Source organism: Aspergillus viridinutans (assembly GCF_018404265.1).
Source record: "Aspergillus viridinutans IFM 47045 DNA, scaffold_5, whole genome shotgun sequence".
NCBI classification, from domain to species: domain Eukaryota; kingdom Fungi; phylum Ascomycota; class Eurotiomycetes; order Eurotiales; family Aspergillaceae; genus Aspergillus; species Aspergillus viridinutans.
The window spans coordinates 678,838-698,718 of record NW_025091221.1 but is presented as its reverse complement, the minus strand read 5'-3'; the positions used below and the strand labels follow the sequence as shown (position 1 = coordinate 698,718).

At 51.3% G+C, this 19,881-nt stretch overlaps 6 protein-coding genes across 6 annotated transcripts; 4 read left to right on the top strand and 2 right to left on the bottom strand.

Annotated features, from left to right (window-relative positions):
- Positions 1-1,613: 1,613 nt before the first annotated feature.
- On the top strand, positions 1,614-3,609 carry Aspvir_007182 (Zn(II)2Cys6 transcription factor; the record flags this gene model as incomplete). The annotated part of the gene is made up of 3 exons (XM_043270364.1): positions 1,614-2,011; positions 2,065-2,670; positions 2,730-3,609. 3 exons carry the CDS (start codon positions 1,614-1,616, stop codon positions 3,607-3,609), a joined length of 1,884 nt encoding a protein of 627 aa, XP_043126299.1.
- A 1,822-nt stretch (positions 3,610-5,431) lies between these two features.
- Positions 5,432-8,718, top strand: Aspvir_007181 (uncharacterized protein; the record flags this gene model as incomplete). Its single annotated transcript, XM_043270363.1, has 12 exons — positions 5,432-5,482; positions 5,545-5,584; positions 5,640-5,665; positions 5,743-6,067; positions 6,126-6,307; positions 6,360-6,642; positions 6,703-6,842; positions 6,893-7,023; positions 7,076-7,430; positions 7,493-7,609; positions 7,668-7,707; positions 7,769-8,718. 12 exons carry the CDS (start codon positions 5,432-5,434, stop codon positions 8,716-8,718), a joined length of 2,640 nt encoding a protein of 879 aa, XP_043126298.1.
- Positions 8,719-9,013: 295 nt separating this feature from the next.
- On the bottom strand, positions 9,014-10,924 carry Aspvir_007180 (phosphoribosylaminoimidazole carboxylase ADE2; the record flags this gene model as incomplete). Its single annotated transcript, XM_043270362.1, has 4 exons — positions 9,014-9,210; positions 9,283-10,240; positions 10,295-10,392; positions 10,459-10,924. The coding sequence occupies 4 exons, from the start codon at positions 10,922-10,924 to the stop codon at positions 9,014-9,016; spliced, it is 1,719 nt and encodes a 572-aa protein (XP_043126297.1).
- A 337-nt stretch (positions 10,925-11,261) lies between these two features.
- On the top strand, positions 11,262-12,831 carry Aspvir_007179 (uncharacterized protein; the record flags this gene model as incomplete). Its single annotated transcript, XM_043270361.1, has 5 exons — positions 11,262-11,271; positions 11,410-11,455; positions 11,516-11,564; positions 11,623-12,274; positions 12,332-12,831. 5 exons carry the CDS (start codon positions 11,262-11,264, stop codon positions 12,829-12,831), a joined length of 1,257 nt encoding a protein of 418 aa, XP_043126296.1.
- A 410-nt stretch (positions 12,832-13,241) lies between these two features.
- On the bottom strand, positions 13,242-16,808 carry ctpA (Cu(2+)-transporting P-type ATPase CCC2; the record flags this gene model as incomplete). The annotated part of the gene is made up of 1 exon (XM_043270360.1): positions 13,242-16,808. One exon carries the CDS (start codon positions 16,806-16,808, stop codon positions 13,242-13,244), a length of 3,567 nt encoding a protein of 1,188 aa, XP_043126295.1.
- Positions 16,809-18,279: 1,471 nt separating this feature from the next.
- Positions 18,280-19,313, top strand: Aspvir_007177 (PCI domain-containing protein; the record flags this gene model as incomplete). The annotated part of the gene is made up of 2 exons (XM_043270359.1): positions 18,280-18,538; positions 18,604-19,313. The coding sequence occupies 2 exons, from the start codon at positions 18,280-18,282 to the stop codon at positions 19,311-19,313; spliced, it is 969 nt and encodes a 322-aa protein (XP_043126294.1).
- Between the last annotated feature and the right edge of the window lie 568 nt (positions 19,314-19,881).

Genomic DNA, 19,881 nt, shown 5'->3' with positions numbered 1-19,881 from the left:
GACGTACTGTATTCGGTTTGGGATTATAGGGAAGGATGGCGCTAGGGAGACCAATAAGTATGTAGCCCGGTATATTCAAGTTCTGACCGAGTTGTTTGAGCTGGCCAAGCTAGTGCCTAACCCATATCTCATTATCGGCAACGAGGGATTTGAAAACTGCCATTGAGGCCCTCAAGTATTAGAAATCCGAGTCTGGTCTGCAGGGTCAAGCAAGCTTGTTGTGAAAGGAAGGGCATTTAGAAACTGATATTGGAATTGGATTGCAAATGACAACCAGCTAAGACCCAGATTGAAACCTGTGTAAGTTGACAGCGTAAGGTCTATAACAGATGCGTGTTGGACACGTGCACCAACCATGCACTATAGACAAGGGACACAAAGCAGCTCGTTCCGGACATCCGACAATTTCATAGTAGAGAGGACCAGGATGGTAGTGCTGCGGCATGACAGCCATCTGTGTTGAAGCTTGTTAATCGGGGACAGGACTTCTTGTCATCTTGTCTGGAAGATGCCTGGCGGAGGATACGCATATGCGTTGGTCTGTAGCATGCATCTGGAGCTCAGGAGGAAGCCCCCCAATCATGTTTCTATCATCTCCTCCGCGGGCGCTTGTAGTATTCATGGAAGGAAAATTAGGACAGTTACTCTTGTATTCGATTATCGGCACAGAGATAGAGTACTCCATTGCCAAAGAGATAAGCTGCTGGGCATGGTGGAGAGGGTACGGAGTACGGAAGGTGGGGTGTTCTTAAGAGGTGGGGAAAAAGGGAACCCAACGGAAGAGGAAGAGTTAAATCAGTCTAGGAAGAAGATCAGCAGAGGATGATTTCTCCTACTTGCGCTATATACGACGACGTATCTACTGCTCACACTACTACTGCCTTACCCGCGGCATAACGGTCATGCTGCTTTGTTGGATACACACCACTGCAGGCTGACCCAGTTGGTGGCATGAACTTGTCGCCTTCAATTAGGTACTTCCCCTTTGGTCAAGGTAACCCATTTACCGCTTTGCCTCGCCTAAATCTATCCCTTTCTATCTCCTCAAGGTACCCCAATTAGTGACTTTCGACGCGGAGCAAATCCGCTACTAACGTCCTCCATTGATGACCTCGTGATTTTTCGGTAAATATCACTAATATTTTCACAGGATATGGTAGTCGGCTATTCTTGACATTGACATCGATAATCTCCTCTACTAGGTCTCTCGCTACTACTACAAACGTACACGGTCACAAAAAGCAAAAAGAAATCCGCAGGAGCCGAATGTTCTGATAAGAGCAGTCTGTCAAAGCAACTAATGATCGATCCTGAGGTACTTCTGCCATCTTCTTTGAATTCCTTATTCCCAAAGTCATTAAGGTAGTAGATGAATCAGCCTCTATTTTGATCTTCTTTCGGTCGCGCTCTTCGCTCGCAAGACTTCTGATTGCTTCGGCAGGCTACATTTCAGCGACTGTTCTTATATCTGATATGCTGCGCGCATTTCACATGAATCTCAGCCATTGTCCGTCCGCCATTCGGTATGCGCCTGGTGTTTTCAGACACGTCATACTCTGTTGCAATCTGTTTCCCGGTCTTCTGACATGCAGCCCAGGTAATACTATGTTAGAATGTCGGCAAATTCATTTCTAGACAAACCACTTCTCAAAGTTAGCCGGCCGGTTGCCGCTTGCTCGAGATGCCGAACAGCGAAAATAAAATGCGATGGGAAACTTCCTGCCTGCTCCGCGTGCGAAAGAGTAGGGAAAGCGAGCACCTGCTCTGGTGCCAGTGACGAGTTTGCCAGAGGAAAAGAGAGAAGTTATGTAGCGTCCTTGGAAGGCTACTGTGAGCGACTTGAAAAACAGATTGCGAGCCTGCGGTATCGCAAGGAATCTTTCTCAACGGATGAAATAGGAACTGTCCGGGAAAGCTCTATCACTACAGGTTCATCGCCGGATTGTGTCGCTCAATCACATCGCAAAGAGGTTTCCGACATTGACGACCTCGTTGGAGATTTCGGCTTTTTGTCCGTTCATCTTCGATTGCCCTCGTTGTTTCGCTGCTGACCAGCCGTTCTAGGTCCGTCAATGCCACCTCGCGAGATTTCCACGGTATTACTTCGAGTACGTCTTTCGCCAATCTTCTACTATCATTGGCAATTGCCGAGCCGCTGCCGAAATTATCATCGCAGTTATTACCCTCACGCCATGAAATAACACCCCTTTTGCGTCATTATTTCGACAACCTATACACACAGCTGCCTTTCTTCGTCGAAACAAGTTTTTGGACGTCTGTCGATGCCGTATACCAGTCCGGTGGTCGTTTCGCCAAGCCATTTGATCATTGGATTTTACGCCTTGTTTTAGCCATCTCGTCTGCGTCGACGTCGTATCAGCCTGGCGACGGAGATCATCAAAGGGCATTATCTTTGATTTCTGGGGCGCTGAAATACGCCGAAGAAGTTCTTCGCCCAGGATCGGTGGTTGGCATTCAGGGGATACTGTTGCTTGCGCAGTATTCCTTCTTCGACCCTAACTACTTCCGCAGTTGGTATCTTGTAGGCACGGCCGTCCGAGCAATGGTTGATCTTGGTTTGCATCAAGACCCTCCTTTGGAAGTATTGTCTACTCCTGATCGTTTAGATATTCGCCGGATTGTCTATCATTGCGTCTACTGCTTGGATAGGTTTGTGCTTCTACATCATTCTGATACAAGCTAAATTTCACTGATTTAATTGAGAATAGGGGTGTAAGCACCGCGTTGGAGAGAACACTCTCCTTCTCTGACGGGTCTGTCAATGTCGCTTTACCGTCAGTTACCACAGCACCTGGCTTTGCTCTTGCAGATGCGAGCGATGTCTTTTTGCACAGTGCGCAACCTGCTTGGCATATAGTCAAAGTTCGGCAAATATTGTCCACTGCTTATCATAATAAGTACGAATACGAAAATGAGGCATCCCTCCCAAATGCGACCTCCACCTGGAGCCTGTGCTACAAAGCCCAGGAATGGCTCGAGAATGCTCCTCAGAAAACTGTAGGGCCTTTCACTATTTTATACACACTGGAGTCGCTTTACACGACCGTCATCATTTTGTCGCCTATGCATCGATTTATCGGAACATCCGACTATTCGAAGGTTCTGTTGTTCGAGCGTTGCATGGATTACATCCGCAAACTTCACCAGATTTTGGAAAGCCCGAGCTTAGTGCCATTGATGACATATCTTGACATTCAGCGAGCATACCAGGTCAGTAGCTGGTTCCTCGACCTCTTGGACCGACATTCAGAACTCGTCCTGAACCCCTCGGTGCCGCCCCTTCCCAACATCCCTTTTGAGACACCAGAACCACCCATGATCAACAATAAGGACCGCGCGAACTGTCACGCACGAGCGATCGTATGCCTGGATTATACCCAGGATCTCCTCCAGTACTGCCTTAGGAAATGGGGAATCGCAACGCTTCTTGACGCATTCCAGACAGTTTCAGCGTCTGCTCGAAAACGGCTCATGCAGTCACCCGCGATTTACATTCCAGGTGCAGGGCATTATGTGGCCGGACCACCCTTGCACCCATCTGCGGGTGGTGGATATCCTAGCTATGATCTTGGCCATTATGGTCTATGAACGAATCGAAGAGCTGAATATTTGTCCGCTAAATGACTGATCCTACCCATTGAGGAACTTCTTGTTGTCCTCCAGAGAAGGCTGTCGAGGACAGTTAACCTGTGCTCATCTACTCTAAGCTGCAGAAATGCGCCTATTTTGGGAGGCATCGAAATGTGTGACCTTGAGACGATAGCTAGACTGTCTGAACAAACCATCCCTCCGCATTGCATGATATGGACGAAGTGGAACATTCAACAGCTATTTTTTGTATTTGGTACGCATGCAATTAATTGCGATCTCTACTACATGGTACTTACAGCTGCTTTCCCCGTCCCCACTTTCTTTATCCAGGAAACTCGACGGAAGAAATACCTGCAATTGGCCATGGTATTGGGCTGAATAAGAGGTAACAGAGGTAGTATGCAGCGTTTGTAGACTCTGGACTGTGGAGTGCTGAAGTGGTGGGCAGATCGACTCCTGACGTCAGACTGATGATCCACCAAAAGCCCCAGTACAACTTTGTCTGGACCTTGACCAAGTCATCGCGGAACGATTCCCAGCGCATCGAAACCTGCTCGGGATGGCAAATAGACCACGTAGCCCGTCTTATGGAGCTATGATTTCACATTGTTCGCTGCGAACTTACTCTCTTTGCCAACGTCAAAACTCTAGACTGGATAATTCGTGCTTTGTGGCTACGAAAAACGATGCTCAGTGCCAAGCCTTCTGGATTCAAGGTTACTGGGACAAACTACCAAAGTGGGTACGCCCTACGCCAACTTAGTCCCTGCTCCGTAGAAGAGGAGATCGAGCCAACAAGAGCGCAGAGGCTTCAGTTTCGTTTCTGCCTTGTGGGCTGTAAACCGTGGGCTGATGCAGATGGGGGAATCAGCATAGATAGCTGACTTTGGCTCTACCATGTACATTTTCTTGTGTGAACATAAGATGAATCAGATGAATCGTCAAGATTCAATGGCTAGCTAGGAAGAAGCTCAAGCTTTTCGTCATGCTCTGAACTTTATCGAGTAGGCGATGGATAGTTCCTTGTTCATAACCTACAGTATTACAGATGATGGTCTTGCCCCCTTTGGTTTAGTTGCCTCGTCCCCGTTGATTGATTGACTGATCGTCTTCAGCCAAGATCACGTATGAGCTCATATTCGTCGGAACTCATATGCACATGCTGGACCAAGGCCTCTCTTACGTATCGTTCATGCTCAGGAACCCAACCAAAAGCAAGAGTAAGGTACTCGCTCCTCTGCCCGGACACCTCAGGTACTCCCAACTTTAGTAGCTATAACCCTCAGCGCAAACCGATAACCCACGACACGGTGACGTCAAGCATCCAGGGAAGGGTTGCACCCCCTATCAATAACAGTCATAATCGATGTCACCCACGAACAACTTTTCTCTCCTCTTCCTTGCCCCCCTCTTGATCTGATATCAGTTGTCTAGAAACTATTTAAATAGGTCACCGCAATCCACCTACTTCCAAACACTTTTGGCCTCGTCACTCTTGATCATAGTTGTCCTGTCTTCCTCATCACTGATCTTCATACCTCAACTGAACACACATTCCTCTCGCCCTTCGCGTCCTCCATTCCGGTGATACCCCTGTGACGCGATCTTCGTTATCTGTTTCTCTTCTAGTTCACTTGATTCTATCTGTCTGTTATTCGTCTCTTTCTTTCCTCCAAACCAAGTATTAGCGGAGCTTATCTATCCCTTTCTCAAGTGACCATCGAGGTCTCTTTGTGGCAATCATAATTTCTATCTCAACATTATCTGATTGTCATTGTCGGTCGCAAGCCATCCATTAGCGGTGCCAACAGACCTCATCATGCCGTCCAGAACTGTCAATCGTCCTATGGACCCTAAGCAAAAGGAAAAGGTACGCATACCAATACAACTCTACGCTTCCAATGAAGTGCTCTGACTGTGATATTGCTCCAGGACCTCAACCAGAAGCTGCAGTTGTTCGGGATATATCAAGGTAAGATTGGAGCACCTATCCTTCAGCAATTATTTCAGGCTAATGGACCATACAGCTTTCAAAAACGGCAAGCTTCCATCGGTTAGTCCACGGATCATCCTCGCAGAATGCGTCAAGGCGCGTATGTCGTGCATAATACTGATAAAGTGTCTCTGTAGAACAAGCAATGTGATGTCGCCTTGAACAGTGCCATTACCTCCAAGGCCCTGGCGTCGCCTTCTAAAGAACTGTCCAGCGAGGGCCAGGTCCTGGTTAAGGATCTCCGGGTGGTCATTGATGAAGCTAAGAAACTCTTTCTTAGCAAGAATGAGGGCCAGTTATTGCAAGACTTTATCTGGGAAGCTCAAAAGATCAGCGAAGTGCCGGTACAGCCAAATGTTCCAGTGAGCAAAGAATCAGCCCAGCAGGACGCCGACAAGGCCGTCGAAGGATTAAAAACCCTGGGTACTCTCCTGATCACAAACGGCGAGTTCAGAAAGCTCTGTAAGTGGCCTCATTTGGAAGTCAGTGCCGAGGTAAGTATCGTACTGACGCTTCACAGTGAACGATGCTATGATCATTGCTCGTGACATGGCTGGTGATGTCTCGCAGCAGGCTGCCGACAGGGTTCGACCTTCACAAGAGCAGCTGTCCCAAGTCGACCAACCTGCTGAGGAGAATGTCTGGCACGAGAAGCCTGATATCCCCAAGTACCAGCTCAAGTCTCGCCTGCAGAAAAGCAAGGTAAGACCCTTTTCTGACAGCTTACGTACTCGCATGCTCACTTCTCTCATAGGAAGAAGCTGGTGATGTAGCAAACACTGCGACTCAATCTGCAACGGGTGGCCAGGACCCTGCCACTGCTAAGGATGTCGATGCCCAGGCTGGTGTCAGTGCGGCAGCCCAGAAGGCCAAAGAGAAGGTCCCAGAGGATGTCTCTGAGCAAGCGAAGAGTCGGGCCCAGGAGCTCAAGGAGCGGACTCGTAGCTACATGGAGCAGAAAATGCCTAAGGAGAGACGCGAGCAAGTTATCTGGCGATTGAAGAAGATGGTTATTGAAATCCAGGGTCATCCTGATTGTAAGTTCAATTCAGAGATCAGAAGCCTGGGATAGACGCTAACGTTGCGGCCTACAATAGACCAGCAAGCTGTTGGCACGCTCCTTTCTCTTGCTGAGAAGTACGGTCGCCACAGCAGAGACATCTCCCAACAAGGTGCTGGAACCACAAAGGAATTTCGTGGCAACGAAAGAATCAGATCGATGGAAACCAATCTCAAGGTGAGTGACCAGAAGAATAGCGCTGACTGTGAAGCTAATATTCTTGCCAGACTCTCATTGAACGATTTGCAAACAGCACGTCCTTGGATGATTTCTTCGATTCACTCGACAAAATCTACCGCGATGCAGACAGGGACCCGGAACTCAGAGGCTGGTTCAAGAACATGGACACCTTCATCAGGTAAGTCCGGCCCGCCAAAGGTAGACTAGCCGGATAGTTCTGACTCGAGCAGGAAAACCTTGCAGGAACAAGGCTACATCATGCAGGAGGACTGCGACCGTGAATGGGACCGATTGTACGATCACGGTCGTTACCTGTTGCGCGACCGCTACAAGGATCATACCGATCGGATCCTCGATGAGATTAGATTCATAGGCGATCAGTTCAATCAAGACCCTCAGAATCGAGCATTCCGCTCAGCTTTGGAGAAACTCTTCAATGACCTTGGTCGAGACGCTAGTGGTAATGTTGCTTTCAAGAAGCACCTGCTTAAGGATATCAGAGATGTCATCTTGCCTTCGGTCTTTGAGAACGTTCGCTATGTCCCTGTGCCTCGCATTGAGGTGTCCGATCCGATGGCCGACGTGGTGAGTCTGCATCAAGAATCTGTCTTGAGAGTTCCATGTGACTAACGTTGCAATGTTCACAGGTTGTTGAGAATCTCGTCATCGAGAGTGACAATCTGATGCCGAATGTCGTGGAATTTGGCAGTGATAACTATTTCCGCTGGGGTCGGAAGAACATCAGTAATAAGAGAGACAACAAGGTTCGTCACGCGTTATCCAGTTATGTTCGTTGCCAACTTAAACTAATTCCTTGCTCAGATCATGATCTCGGTATCGGGTATTCAAGCCGACCTCAGGGGTAGGTTCAATATCGAAACATGACGGTTTTGCGGGTTTATGTTTTACTAACTCCTCGCTAGATGTCAGTTACTATATCAAGAAGAAGCAGGGATTCCCTTCAATCACAGACAAGGGTGTCATGGACATCTTCCTCGGTAACGAGGGCTTTGGTTTCAAGATCGCGGCCTCCACGGCTCATAAGGAGGACCGTCAGCACTTTATCAAACTGGACAAGGTGACGGTAAAGATTCACGATCTCGACATCAAGTTGAGGAAGTCCAAGCACAAGATCCTCTTTGCCATCTTCAAGCCTATGCTCTTTAACATTGTCCGACCTACCCTGGAGAAGGTGCTTGAAAAGCAGATCCATGACGCCTTCGTCAAGGGTGATGCATTTGCGTTTGAAGTCAACCAAGAGGTTCAGCGTGCAAAGGAAGCTACCAAGCAGGATCCTGAAAATGCTCCCAACATCTACTCGCGCTACATGGACGCTGCCCGCGCGAAACTGACCGAGAAGAAGCAAAAGGCTCAAGAAATTGCTCAGCGTGATACCAAGATCCAGACAGTCACTACTCTTCACGACTCGATGTTCCCAGACATCAAGCTCCCTGGAGTAGTCTCCACCAAGGCTACTGAATACACTGAGCTCGCACGCAAGGGAGAGCGCTGGGAATGCCCAATCTTCTCTATCGGCAGCGCCTCTGAGTCCAAGGACATCCCCAAGCTCGCGTCCGTCCAACGCAAGCCTCACCAGACGGCCGAGAGCCGGCTGAGAGAGAGGCCTGATGGCCGACCCACCGAGGGAGCCGATGGTCGAGCGACCCAGGGTGGTCAGGTCGGTGCTGATGGATATCCAAAGACTGGATTTCCCTCGCGTGGATTCGCAGATGAGATGGACAACGCCTTCAGCAACGGGGCCACCAACGGCCACCACACCAACGGTCATCAGAATGGGGCCGCTGTGAAGGTCCCTGCCGAGGGGCTTACCGTCCGAGGCACCCCTGAGGCCTTCAACCCACAGACCGCTTAAAGGTAACATGAGCTATGAGGGACAAATGTCTGCCCACTCCCTTCAATATTTCCTTTGTTCCTGACTGATGACGTATGTACTTGCTTTGAGATATCATGTTTTCGCGTTCGTGAGTTTTATGCTTGCAGTATCTGTTTATGATGTCTTGTGGCTGTCACGCTATGATCTGTATGACTAGTTTCGAGTACGTAATCTCTAATTCTGTCTCGTTCTTCTGTCATCCCTTGATATTCCGTAAGTCGGTAGAGTCATTCAGCCATTCTCATCAGTAATCCCATCTAGCTATTATATTCTGTTACATCTGTTCAAAGTACTTTTCCCATCCGAGTTCCTGCATCTTGGTCCCCTTTAGCTCCATGTTCTCGTATCTAGCCTGCTCGGCATACGCCTCCACCTTACGCTGGATAGCAGGGTCGAATGCGCCAAGGATACGAGCCGCCAGGAGGGCAGCGTTGATGCTGTTGTTAATTCCTACCGTGGCGACGGGGACACCTGTAGGGATGACCGATTAGCGGGCCTTCCACGGGAACTAAGAGAGAGGACGAAAGGAAGAAGACGACATACCTCTAGGCATCTGGACGATGCTGTACAAGCTGTCCACACCGTCCAGCGAGCTACCCTTGACCGGTACACCGATCACGGGCAGGACGGTGTGAGCGGCAGCCATCCCGGGGAGATGGGCGGCGCCACCCGCAGCGGCGATAATGACCTTGATGCCGCGCGAGGCGGCGCTGGCCGAGTACTCGGCCATGAATGTTGGGGTGCGGTGGGCAGAAGTGATGTCGACGGCGGGCTCGATGCCGAAGTAATCGCGGAGGAGCTTCAGGCCCGGAACGAGGGTCTTGAGGTCGCTGTCGGAGCCCATTATCACGGCGACGGAGGGGGCGGGCTTCGACGGACCGGACTTGGCGGGCTGCGTCTTGATGTCGCTGCGCTTGGAGCGGATCTCGTCAACAACGTCGATGAGGGGCTGGATGTATTTCTCGGCCTCGTGCATCGTGGGCGCGGTGACGGTGACGTGGCCCATTTTGCGACCGGGTTTGGCAGCGCCCTTGCTGTAGAGATGGATGCTGGCGTTGGGGATGGCGAGAGCGGCCTCGGCGGCTTTGAGGTGAGTGTCTGGGGCGGCTCCGCCGATGACGTTGAGCATGATGGACGGTTGGCGGATTTCGAGGCTCTGTGGGGGAATGGGGAGGTCGAGGATGGCGCGGAGGTGGGCGTCGAACTGGGACAGGGCGCAACCTTCAATCGTGTAGTGGCCCGAGTTGTGGATGCGGCTGGCAATTTCGCACAGCATGATGCTGTCGTCTTCGAGAAGGAACATCTCCACACCGAAGGCACCCTTGCCGTCAAAGGCTGCGACAGCCTTGCGGGCTAGCTCCTGAGCTTTCTGGTTGATGGCGTCGGAGACGTTGCGGGCAGGTGCGTAGACGAGCTTGCATATCGAATCTTCTTGTACTGTCTCGACAGTGGGGTATGAGAGGACCTCGTCCTTTGTTTTCACAACCATTACGGCCAATTCCTATGAGCGTCGGTATTAGGTCGAAGTCACTTATGAAGTGAATAAAAGACCAACCATCTTGAAGTAGGCCCATTTCTCAGCGTACAATGGCCGGTCCTTGAGCGCTTCAAGGGCTTCGGGGATATCGTCTTTGGAATTGACACGGAAATTTCCTGGCGTCCATTGTCAGCCACAAGAACATTCTATATAGTCTATTCCGGTTCTGTCTTCTCACTAACCCCGTCCGTCGTAGGCCATCGTCTTCGACTTAAGCATCAAGGGATACCCAAGCTGCTCGCCGATTTTGGCGAGTTCAGCCGGTGTGTTCTCAAGCAGCTCCCGGTGCTCCGCCATTGGTATGCCATATTTCCGCAGGTGTTCCTTCTGGTTGAATTTGTTCTGGATTGTTCGGATCGCTTGCCAGCTAGGCTCAATCTTGACCTCCGAGGAGATCTCCTCAAGAGCGTAGGTATCGACATGTTCGATCTCGGCCGTCACAACGTCGCATGTCTTCGCCAATTTCCGCACAGCTTCACGGTCCTTGAATGAGCCAGTCACATGGCCGTCGTGGGCACTGATTTGTTTCGCAGGGGAGTTGTCGGCGTCCAGAACATTGACCTGGATGTTAAGTCGGTTCGCCGACTCAACGAGCATTCGTCCCAACTGACCTCCACCGAGGACTCCCACCTTTGGAGAGTTCCACATTTCCACAAGACTGATTATGGAAGCTAGGAAATCAGAATTGGTCTTCTTCAAAGGTCACTCACCCGACCACAGTGCTTGCAACGTCTGGGGAGAGTGAAACAAGGCCCCTCCGTCTGCCCGCCGTGGGGAAATTCGTGACTCCATCGAAAAATTGGCCCGATAACCATCACGTGATGCACCGATAAGCGATTACTGCAACCAATCACCAGCTTCGACTGCCGGGAGAGCCGCTCCCCACGCGTATAGCATTCCATTACATTAATTAACCTAGAGCAAGCGACTTGCGTCTGGGGACTACCTCGACAACAGAGTGACGAGAAGGAAGCGTGGGGCCAAAATGTCACTGGGTAAGCTGCTTAGAGTGAAAACCATCATCTGGGCATGAGCGCGCTTTGTCTTGGTGTCTTTTTATCCCTGGCAACATAGCCTGGGAATGCCACCATGAGCTACTACAGCTATCTTGCGCTGACATTTTGCAATTATAGATGAAGAAAGCTTAGAGACCGTCGCCAATGGCGGCACAATGGACTAGTATGGGCAACGATGTGTCAGTCTATCTATAATGTGATTGAGTGCTAATACCCCGTCCAGCGACAAATGGCCCGGTATGCTGGAGCCTCTCCTCGAGCGATTAGAACATGTGCGCAGGCTCTACTCATCCTTCTATCCAAGCTGCATGAGGGCTGACAGATAAGTAGAATGTATACAACGCGTTTCCCATGCCCAAATTCCACGTCGAGACCCAATCACCGGCCGCGCAGCAACATCCATCTTCCTACCCTCCCGCTGCCTACTCGCAAGAACCCAACTCAGTGCCACCGAGCAGCAACAAAGAGAATACTCCTCCTACAGAGTTAGAGAACCCCTCACAGTCGACGATACCCGCATCAGCTGCCACGCCGCCTCCATCGGGCGAGCGTGTGCCAGACTCCAAACCACAGTCGTTCGTTAATTCCTCGACCGATACCCTCCCCCCACCGCTTATGTTATTGCTGGATTCCATCAAGTCGACATTAAAGACATTTTTTGCATCGAAGCCTCCGCATACCATTCAGAGACTGGCAGAATTAGTTATCCGACCTAATGCACACTATCGAACCCTCCCTGCGTACCTGCGAGCCGTCGACCGAGTCGTTTGCGTCACAAGTACCGCTGATATATTTCCACTTCACACAGAAGCCAGCGCCGGTCAGGCCAATGGCGTCTTGAACGGAGGAGGGCATAGTTTCATGTTTCCAGATCATGCCCCAGGAAGCGATGAGTCCCTGGGTGGAGCCCTGCTCACTCGGATCCCTTGGTTGACCGGCGCATCTTCCCCGGGCAACGACGGTGGAGCTACTCTCAGTGAAGGTAACGCTCTCACTTACTCGTCTCCATACATTTCATGTTGACAGTCGTTCCTCGTAGGTCTAGTCTCAGGTGACTCATTACCATTGGTCGCGCACTCAGAGCAGGTGCAACAGCAGGCTCAGGGCGACACCGCTTCGGAACCGACAGCCCAAGCGCAATCCTCAGAAACGACAGCCCAAAACGAGACTATGGGTGGTACTAGCCCCGCGCCAGCCGATTCGTCTGAGGAGATCCCCCACGCTCGGGGCCCGCCGATCCTAGGAGTAGAGGATATGGGCCTGCAGGACGGCAAGGGAGTCGAGATGACTCTGGCACAGGACGCAAACGCGCTTGCTACTCAGTCGCCAGCACAGACCGAACAACCTAGTTCCACTGCTGAGGAACAAACGGAGAACCAGGAGCCGGCGTCTCGGGCAAATGCAGACAGCGACGGGGACATCCAGCTTGACGATGCGAAAGAGGCGGGGGAATCTGCTCCTCCCGCAACAGCCACAGCAGCAGCGGCGACGGCAGAAGCTACTGAAACCCCCCAGGCGACAGAGAACAAGGATGTATAGACGCTGTTTGCGTTGATTGTGTTTCTTGGGCTTGCATTGCTTCATATAATGATGATCAGGAAATCTATGAGCGACAGTCTACAGGTCATATATTAACTATTGGCCTTCAATGATGAATGATATGAAGTGACTTGACTACCTACGTGCGACTACAGGACTATTCCATGGATTCAAGTACTGCTGCTTCGTGTCATTTGGATTTTTGCATTATACTAGGGATGCAGTCGTAGAGATAGTACGTATCAATGAACATCTGTCAACCCCTCGAAGCCACATATCTCTATCCCATTCATTAGTAGGCGGACGAAGAGACATCCATCATGCAGGTTCTTCATAAGCCGAATCCTAGCTATGAACAATGCACAGGAGACAAAACACCGAAAAACATGCAAGAAGGGGAACAGAGGTAATTAAACGACAGGCTCGACCGCCTGTAGAGGGACATAGCCATCGTTAGTGTCTATTGTTCTCGGACTTCGTCCCGTGACAGCCGACCAGACTTTCGCACCTGTCCGCCTGGCCCAGCCCAACGGGCCTGTACGACTGCCGGGACCGGAGACAGAGAGAGCAGCCGCCCACAAGTTTTTCCGGGAGGCGTGGGAGCTAGCGCCRCCGAGCTGGGCTTCCTTCTCCAGCTTCTCGGCGTCCATCCATCGGGGACGTTTCCAGAATTTCAGGAGCAGGCTGCTGACGACGACGGAGACGCTTGATGCTGCCATTGCCGCGCCTGAGGCCATGGGCGGAAGCATGAAGCCGCCAAAGGGCAGGAAGAGACCCATGGCGAATGGAAGGCCGATGACGTTGTAGAGGCAGGCCCACATGAGATTGAGCTTGATGCGTCTGAAGACTGCGCGGGAGAGCGACAGACTGGCGGGGACGGACAGGAGATCATCTGGCCGCATGAGCACGATGTCGGCGGCTTCCATGGCGACGTCGGTTCCCGAAGCCAGAGCGATCCCGATTGATGCGGTTGCCAGCGCCGGGGAATCGTTGATTCCATCGCCTACCATGGCGACGCGGTCACCGGATTCTTGCATCGAAGCAACTATGGATTGTTTGTCGGACGGGGAGGCAGAGGCGTGAACGAACTCAGAGGGTATACCAACAGCCGAAGCGATGGACAAGGCAGCAGACAGGGTATCTCCAGTGACGAGCGAAGTTCTGAGCCCCATGCGATGCAAAGCAGCGATCGTAGCCACAGCAGTCGATTTCACAGTGTCGCGGAGGAAGATGGTTCCGGAGAACTGGTGATCGATGGCCACATGAATCTGCGTGATGCCAGCGGTAGGCTTCGGGCTGCCGCTGGGTTGATCTTCAGCTTCAACAGATTCAGGAATCGATACACCCTGAGACTGCAGGAAAGCGGCGTTGCCAATCACAACACGATACCTTGTCCGTTCTCCATTGAACGCGGGCTCAATCAATGCAGATATTCCCTTACCAACATGGGCATTGAAGTCACCCAGGCTGCCTGGTAGTCCGTCGCCCTCGGAGTGGCCTGATTCCGCCTTTGCTGCCGAGAAGATGGCCTTGCCGATAGGGTGCTCACTGTTCATCTCCGCGAGGCCCACGATCAACCACCAAAGTCGATGACGCCCTTCATTGGAGGCCCACTGGCGTTCAATTCTGGCCTCTGCAACAGTCATCTTCCCCGTAGTCAGGGTGCCAGTCTTGTCAAAGACAACGTGGTTGATTTTAGTTGCGCCTTCAAGTACAGCACCACCCTTGACTAGAATGCCCTGCTGCGCACCAACGCCAGTACCAACCATGACGGCTGTTGGAGTGCTGAGGCCCAATGCACACGGACAAGCAAAGACGATGACAGAGATGCACAGCTTCAGGCAAACCATGACTTTTCCGCCACTGCCTTCGGCAACGAAGATCTTCGGTGGATGGGACAAAACGTGGCTAACGAACATCCAACCAAAGAACGTGATGAGGCCGAGACTGATGATAGCCGGAACGAAGTAACTAGCGACAATATCCGCCACCCGCTGGATAGAAGCCCGGCTTGTCTGCGCTTCCTGAACCAATTTCACAATCTGGCTGAGCTGAGTGTCCTTGCCGGTTCGGGTGACCTTGAAGTCAATCGAACTAGTGCCATTCACAGTTCCAGCAATGACGGTACTGCCCTTCTTTTTATGAATGGGTAGCGCCTCACCAGTGATCATGCTCTCGTCCACGTAGCCTTCGCCTCGAATGACAACCCCATCTGCAGAAACTTTGTCTCCGGGGTGAAGGACAACTATGTCGCCTATTTCAACGAGCTCAGTTGGGATCACTCTGTGACCTGGACTAGATCTTTCTGCGCTTGATGATGCCGGCTTCTTCTCATCGGGGTAAACTTTGGCGGTTTCCCATTCCTCGGCGAGCTTCTCAGCGGCAATGGGATCATCATAAATTGTCGTCATAGACGGAGCCAGGGACATGAGTCGCGAGAGAGCGGCTGACGTTTGACCTTTAGCCCGATTCTCTAGCCATCTTCCGAGTGTAATGAAGGTGATGAGCATGGTGCTGGTATCGAACACGGTGCTGGGCCGTCTGTCGGCCATTGAGAACATGGCCACAAGCATGATGAAAACACTGTAGAAGAAAGCCGCAGATGTGCCCAGCATGACAAGAACATCCATAGTCGGTGAGCGATGCTTGAGTGATTTGTAGCTGCTCACGTAGAATCGTTTTCCAATACCGAACTGTACGGGAATGGTGAGCAACAAACATAGCACGTCCCCGAGGTACACGCCAGCGCATAATGGGAGCTTGCCGAAGTCGAGCATCGGTAGATACATGGGAAGCAACATGTTGAGGACAAAGACGGGCACCGCGAATGAGAGAGAGAATAAGAACGCACGTCGCCACTCTTGGACCTCCTTGGTTTTGGAAAGAGATTCCAGTTGGGCGTTGATGTCGTCCGACTCAGACAGCAAGGCATTGTAGCCGGCAGCCTCAATCGCCTCGACGATGGTACGAATCCCAATTTTCGCGGAATCATACGAAACTGCAAGCTTGTATGTGCCCATATTGATGGACGCCGAGTAGACCCCCGGTCTCCGGAGAAGGGAGTCTTCTAGGTCATTTGCCGCGACTACATCGCGCAGGCCGTGTAAACTCAGGGTTACGCTGTTCATAGAGCTGGAAGTAGACAGTTTAGGCTCTGAAGAAATGATAGCTGCATCAAAACCCGCATCGTCGATAATTGTGGTGATTTGTTGGGCTGAGAGAACAGCAGGGTCATGGACGATGATAGCGCGTTCAGCAAGTAAGCTAATGTTGAACTGAACCACACCATCAACACCATCGAAGGCACTCTGGACGCTGGATGTACAAGCGCCGCATGTCATGCCATCTATAGAGACGGTTGTGGTCATGAGGCGAGATTTAGCGTCCGCATCTCCCTGCGAGTCGCGAGGACCGTCCCGCGGCGTTGAGGTTTCCAGCACCGTCGCGCCGAAGCCCCGATCCTCGATAATGTCCGCGAGCTGTTCAGGTGTGATCACAGAAGCATCGTGCTCCACCACTGCTCGTTCTGATAGCAATGAGACGTTGATCGATTTGACGCCTTTGACTTCTTTGAGTCCTCCTTCAACAGCAGACGTACAGGCACCACACGTCATCCCCTCCACCGCCAACGTCGTAGTCGAGAATCGCGGCGTCGGATCCTGCGCATCTCCGGGGATATCGGCTCGTATCGACGGGCCGTCAGTGGAGATGATCTCGGCATCAAAGCCAGAGTCTTCGATTTTTTCGGCTATTGTTTCCGCAGGTATTATGGTCGGATCATGATGAACGACGGCTCGGCCCATCATCAAGCTAACTGACACCTCTCCTACACCTTCCAGACCCTTGAAGGCGCCTTCAACAGCAGACGTACATGCCCCGCATGTCATTCCATCCACCTTGACTGTTGTGGTCGCCATATGCGCTGGGGATCTGGCAGCGGAGGAGCCGTTATCGTGGGCGCGATCGGAGGCCGCCATCGCGCGGGGTTTGACTTCACCAAAGCTACGCAACGGAAGCGGTACTGCAGCGTGTTACCGCATGAGGGTCTGTTATGGAAAGGAGATCACAGGTTTATGAAAAGAGGGACCAGGAGCCGGCGCCTACAGCGAGCTGGGTTGACGTCAAAGATAAATAGCGGAGAAAAGACCAACGAAGGGAGCACAGGGACGGATGTGGTCGGAAGACCGACAAGGGCATATCATTTCATCCCTTCCTCCTTGGGATATTTCTTGAGGGCAACTGAAAGAAACAGCCGGAAAGTCTTGGCTAGAGGTCCATAATGCATAAAGAATTAGAACACAATCAATCAGCGGCAATGGTTGTGATTTGGGCTGTTTGGCGCTATTATTATTAATGTTAATCTAATCAGCCAGTACTATCCGTACCTACTCCTAGTTCTTCTTGATCGGCTTCTCGGATAAATCACAGGCCACCGAGCAAGCGCTTCTTGCACAAAGTACCGAGTACTGAGTACATATCTCGATACTTTTATGGAGAATGCTTTTCCATTGCTTTGCGAATAATGTCACATACTTGCGATCCATTCTGAAGCAGTTGTGGGCTGACTGCGACGAAGCTGCAGTGTCACACCTTTCCAATGCTTGACTCGATATGCAAGGGGTCCATCACTGCTCCTTGGTCTCTTCCCATGATCAACGCTTGGTGTCCGACTCCGTAACTCGGCTCTCCCAATCCAGGAAAGGCTGATCGAGATTTTCATGTCTGCTTCTATTGATTCTGTTGCATTTTTGGGTTGACCATCTCATATGAAACAAACCCAGTGTCCTTATCCCTCATTGGGATACTGTCCAGTTTCAAGTAGAGGCTTCTAGTAGTCATGATACAGTCTAACCCCTCAGATAGCCACCTTAAATGAACCAGGACTTGACTAGACCTGAACACAAAGTCTAGATACCGTCTTTTTTTGACTTTCACAAGCTCCATGCGAAATATGGTCTTGGTCTTTCACGTTTCCCAGGCGTTAACAATAAGCAAAAGACTGCATAATGCTGAGGAGAAGGAATTGAGCTGCTTGATTGGCAGAGTGCCAACCTTTTCAATTCGCAGTTCCATTTTGTAATGTGGGATCTGATGTAGCATCAGCGATCAACCAACCTAGAGTAATTCAGAGTACTTCGTATCGATCTGGAGATTATCAGAATTATTCTTGAAGCCCAGCCAAAATCTTGGGTGAACAGATCTTGTTTGCATCGCAAACAAACAACCCCAATTCGGATGACAGCTGGATAGGTATCATCATCACCATCAACATCCCACTGTTATCAATGTCAGCTATTCTATTAGAGACAGTTCCAGTGCCAAGTCTCGCATACGACTTTTAGTCTCTCACATCTCAGTTTCTCCTTGAATGTAGGTTTACGCTCGACTATCTCGCCGAATGAGCCACACCAGCTAACCTCCATCAAGCACCAGACAACCAACACCCAGATGGATCAAATACATACTCGGGCCATCGAGGCCCTGCAACCCTTCATCCACCTGGCCAACTCAAACAGTGCTACGTCCCCACGATTCATTGCGAACCTAATCACAAATGCAACCTCAAACCCGCACACCTACGTCTTCGCCGAGTTGCTGGAAACGCCGACAATCCAAGCCCTCCGCTCCCCAAACACCCCAGAAGAGTTCCAAGGCTACCTGACCCTCCTGGAAATCTTCGCCTGGGGAACATGGCAGGACTACCAGAGTAAGCACGCCGGCCCTTCAAGCTGAACCATTAGGCCGATAATAACTAACTAACAACCCCCTCAGCAACTCCCAACCTCCCCAATCTCAGCGCCGAACAAGCCCTCAAGCTCCGCCTCCTCTCGCTCCTCACCCTCTCCGCAACACTCAAGCCCCTCACATACAAGACCCTCATGGACGCCCTCTCCATCTCAGCCCCCGCTGAGCTCGAATCCCTCGTCACAAAAGCCATCTACTCCTCCCTCATCACCGCCCGCCTCTCCCCCGCCTCCGATCCCCCCTTCGTAAACGTGACCTCCGTCGCGCCCCTCCGCGACATCAAACCCCAATCCCTGCCGACGATGATCTCGCTTCTGACACAGTGGGAAAGCCGCTGCGGCGACGTCATCAGCGACATTGAGGCCGAGATCGCCAAGATCAAGAGCAATGCCGCGAAGCGTAGGGCAAAAGAACAGGCGCGGGCTGCTCTGCTTGAAAAAGCACTGGTCTCCGCATCTGAAGGGAACGCAAAGGACGCGGCGGGGGGCGGATCCGGGTCCAAGAAGCTCGGCGGAGCACAGCGGTTTGGCCAGGGGGGTGGCAATAAGCGCGAGTTTAACGCTGATGACCACGATGATGAGGATGATGGGTACTGGGATAATGGCAACGATGGCGGTATCGATCTACATGCGGCTGGTTCGCGTATGGACATTGATGAAAGCGCGGGATCTTCTAGATTCGGGTTGAGCGGAGCTGGCGCGAGACATGCGAAACGCATCCTTGGAAAGAAGTCCTAATAGTAGGATTGTCACTGACTAAAAGAGATGAACAAGTGCAAGGTTGACAGTGCACCTGTAATGGTCATTACGAGCTCATGATGTATCTTCTTCCGGATGGTTTACTCCTCTGCATAGAGCCATCATGCCAAGGCTACTTACGAAATGCAATATCAGCATTTAATCAAGGTTTATTTGCCATTAAGATTGCATTACTATAGCAGATTAGCGGACCAATGCCTGAACACCAAAAGTTTCACCGGCAGTCATTGAAATTGAACATCATGCAGGATAGACAGAAATGGGTATTGTAAGAAGATGAAGAGGTTAAGAAGCAATCAAGAAGGAGACATTCACAAGACGAAGCGACAAGGAAAGTCCGTTGTGGCTGGAGGGACCGGTACGGCGTGGCCTTGAGCCGAATGACACGGCGTCAGCCAGAAGGATGTACCGCGTTTTGCTCGAATCGTTCCAAGCGTGAGGAAGGGCTCAACGGAGCGCAATTAGGATGAGGATATCCTAGAGTGTCGGTTTCGAGAACAACCGAGTGGCTAGCCTATGCAACAGCTGCTTTGGCCGGCCGAAAAAG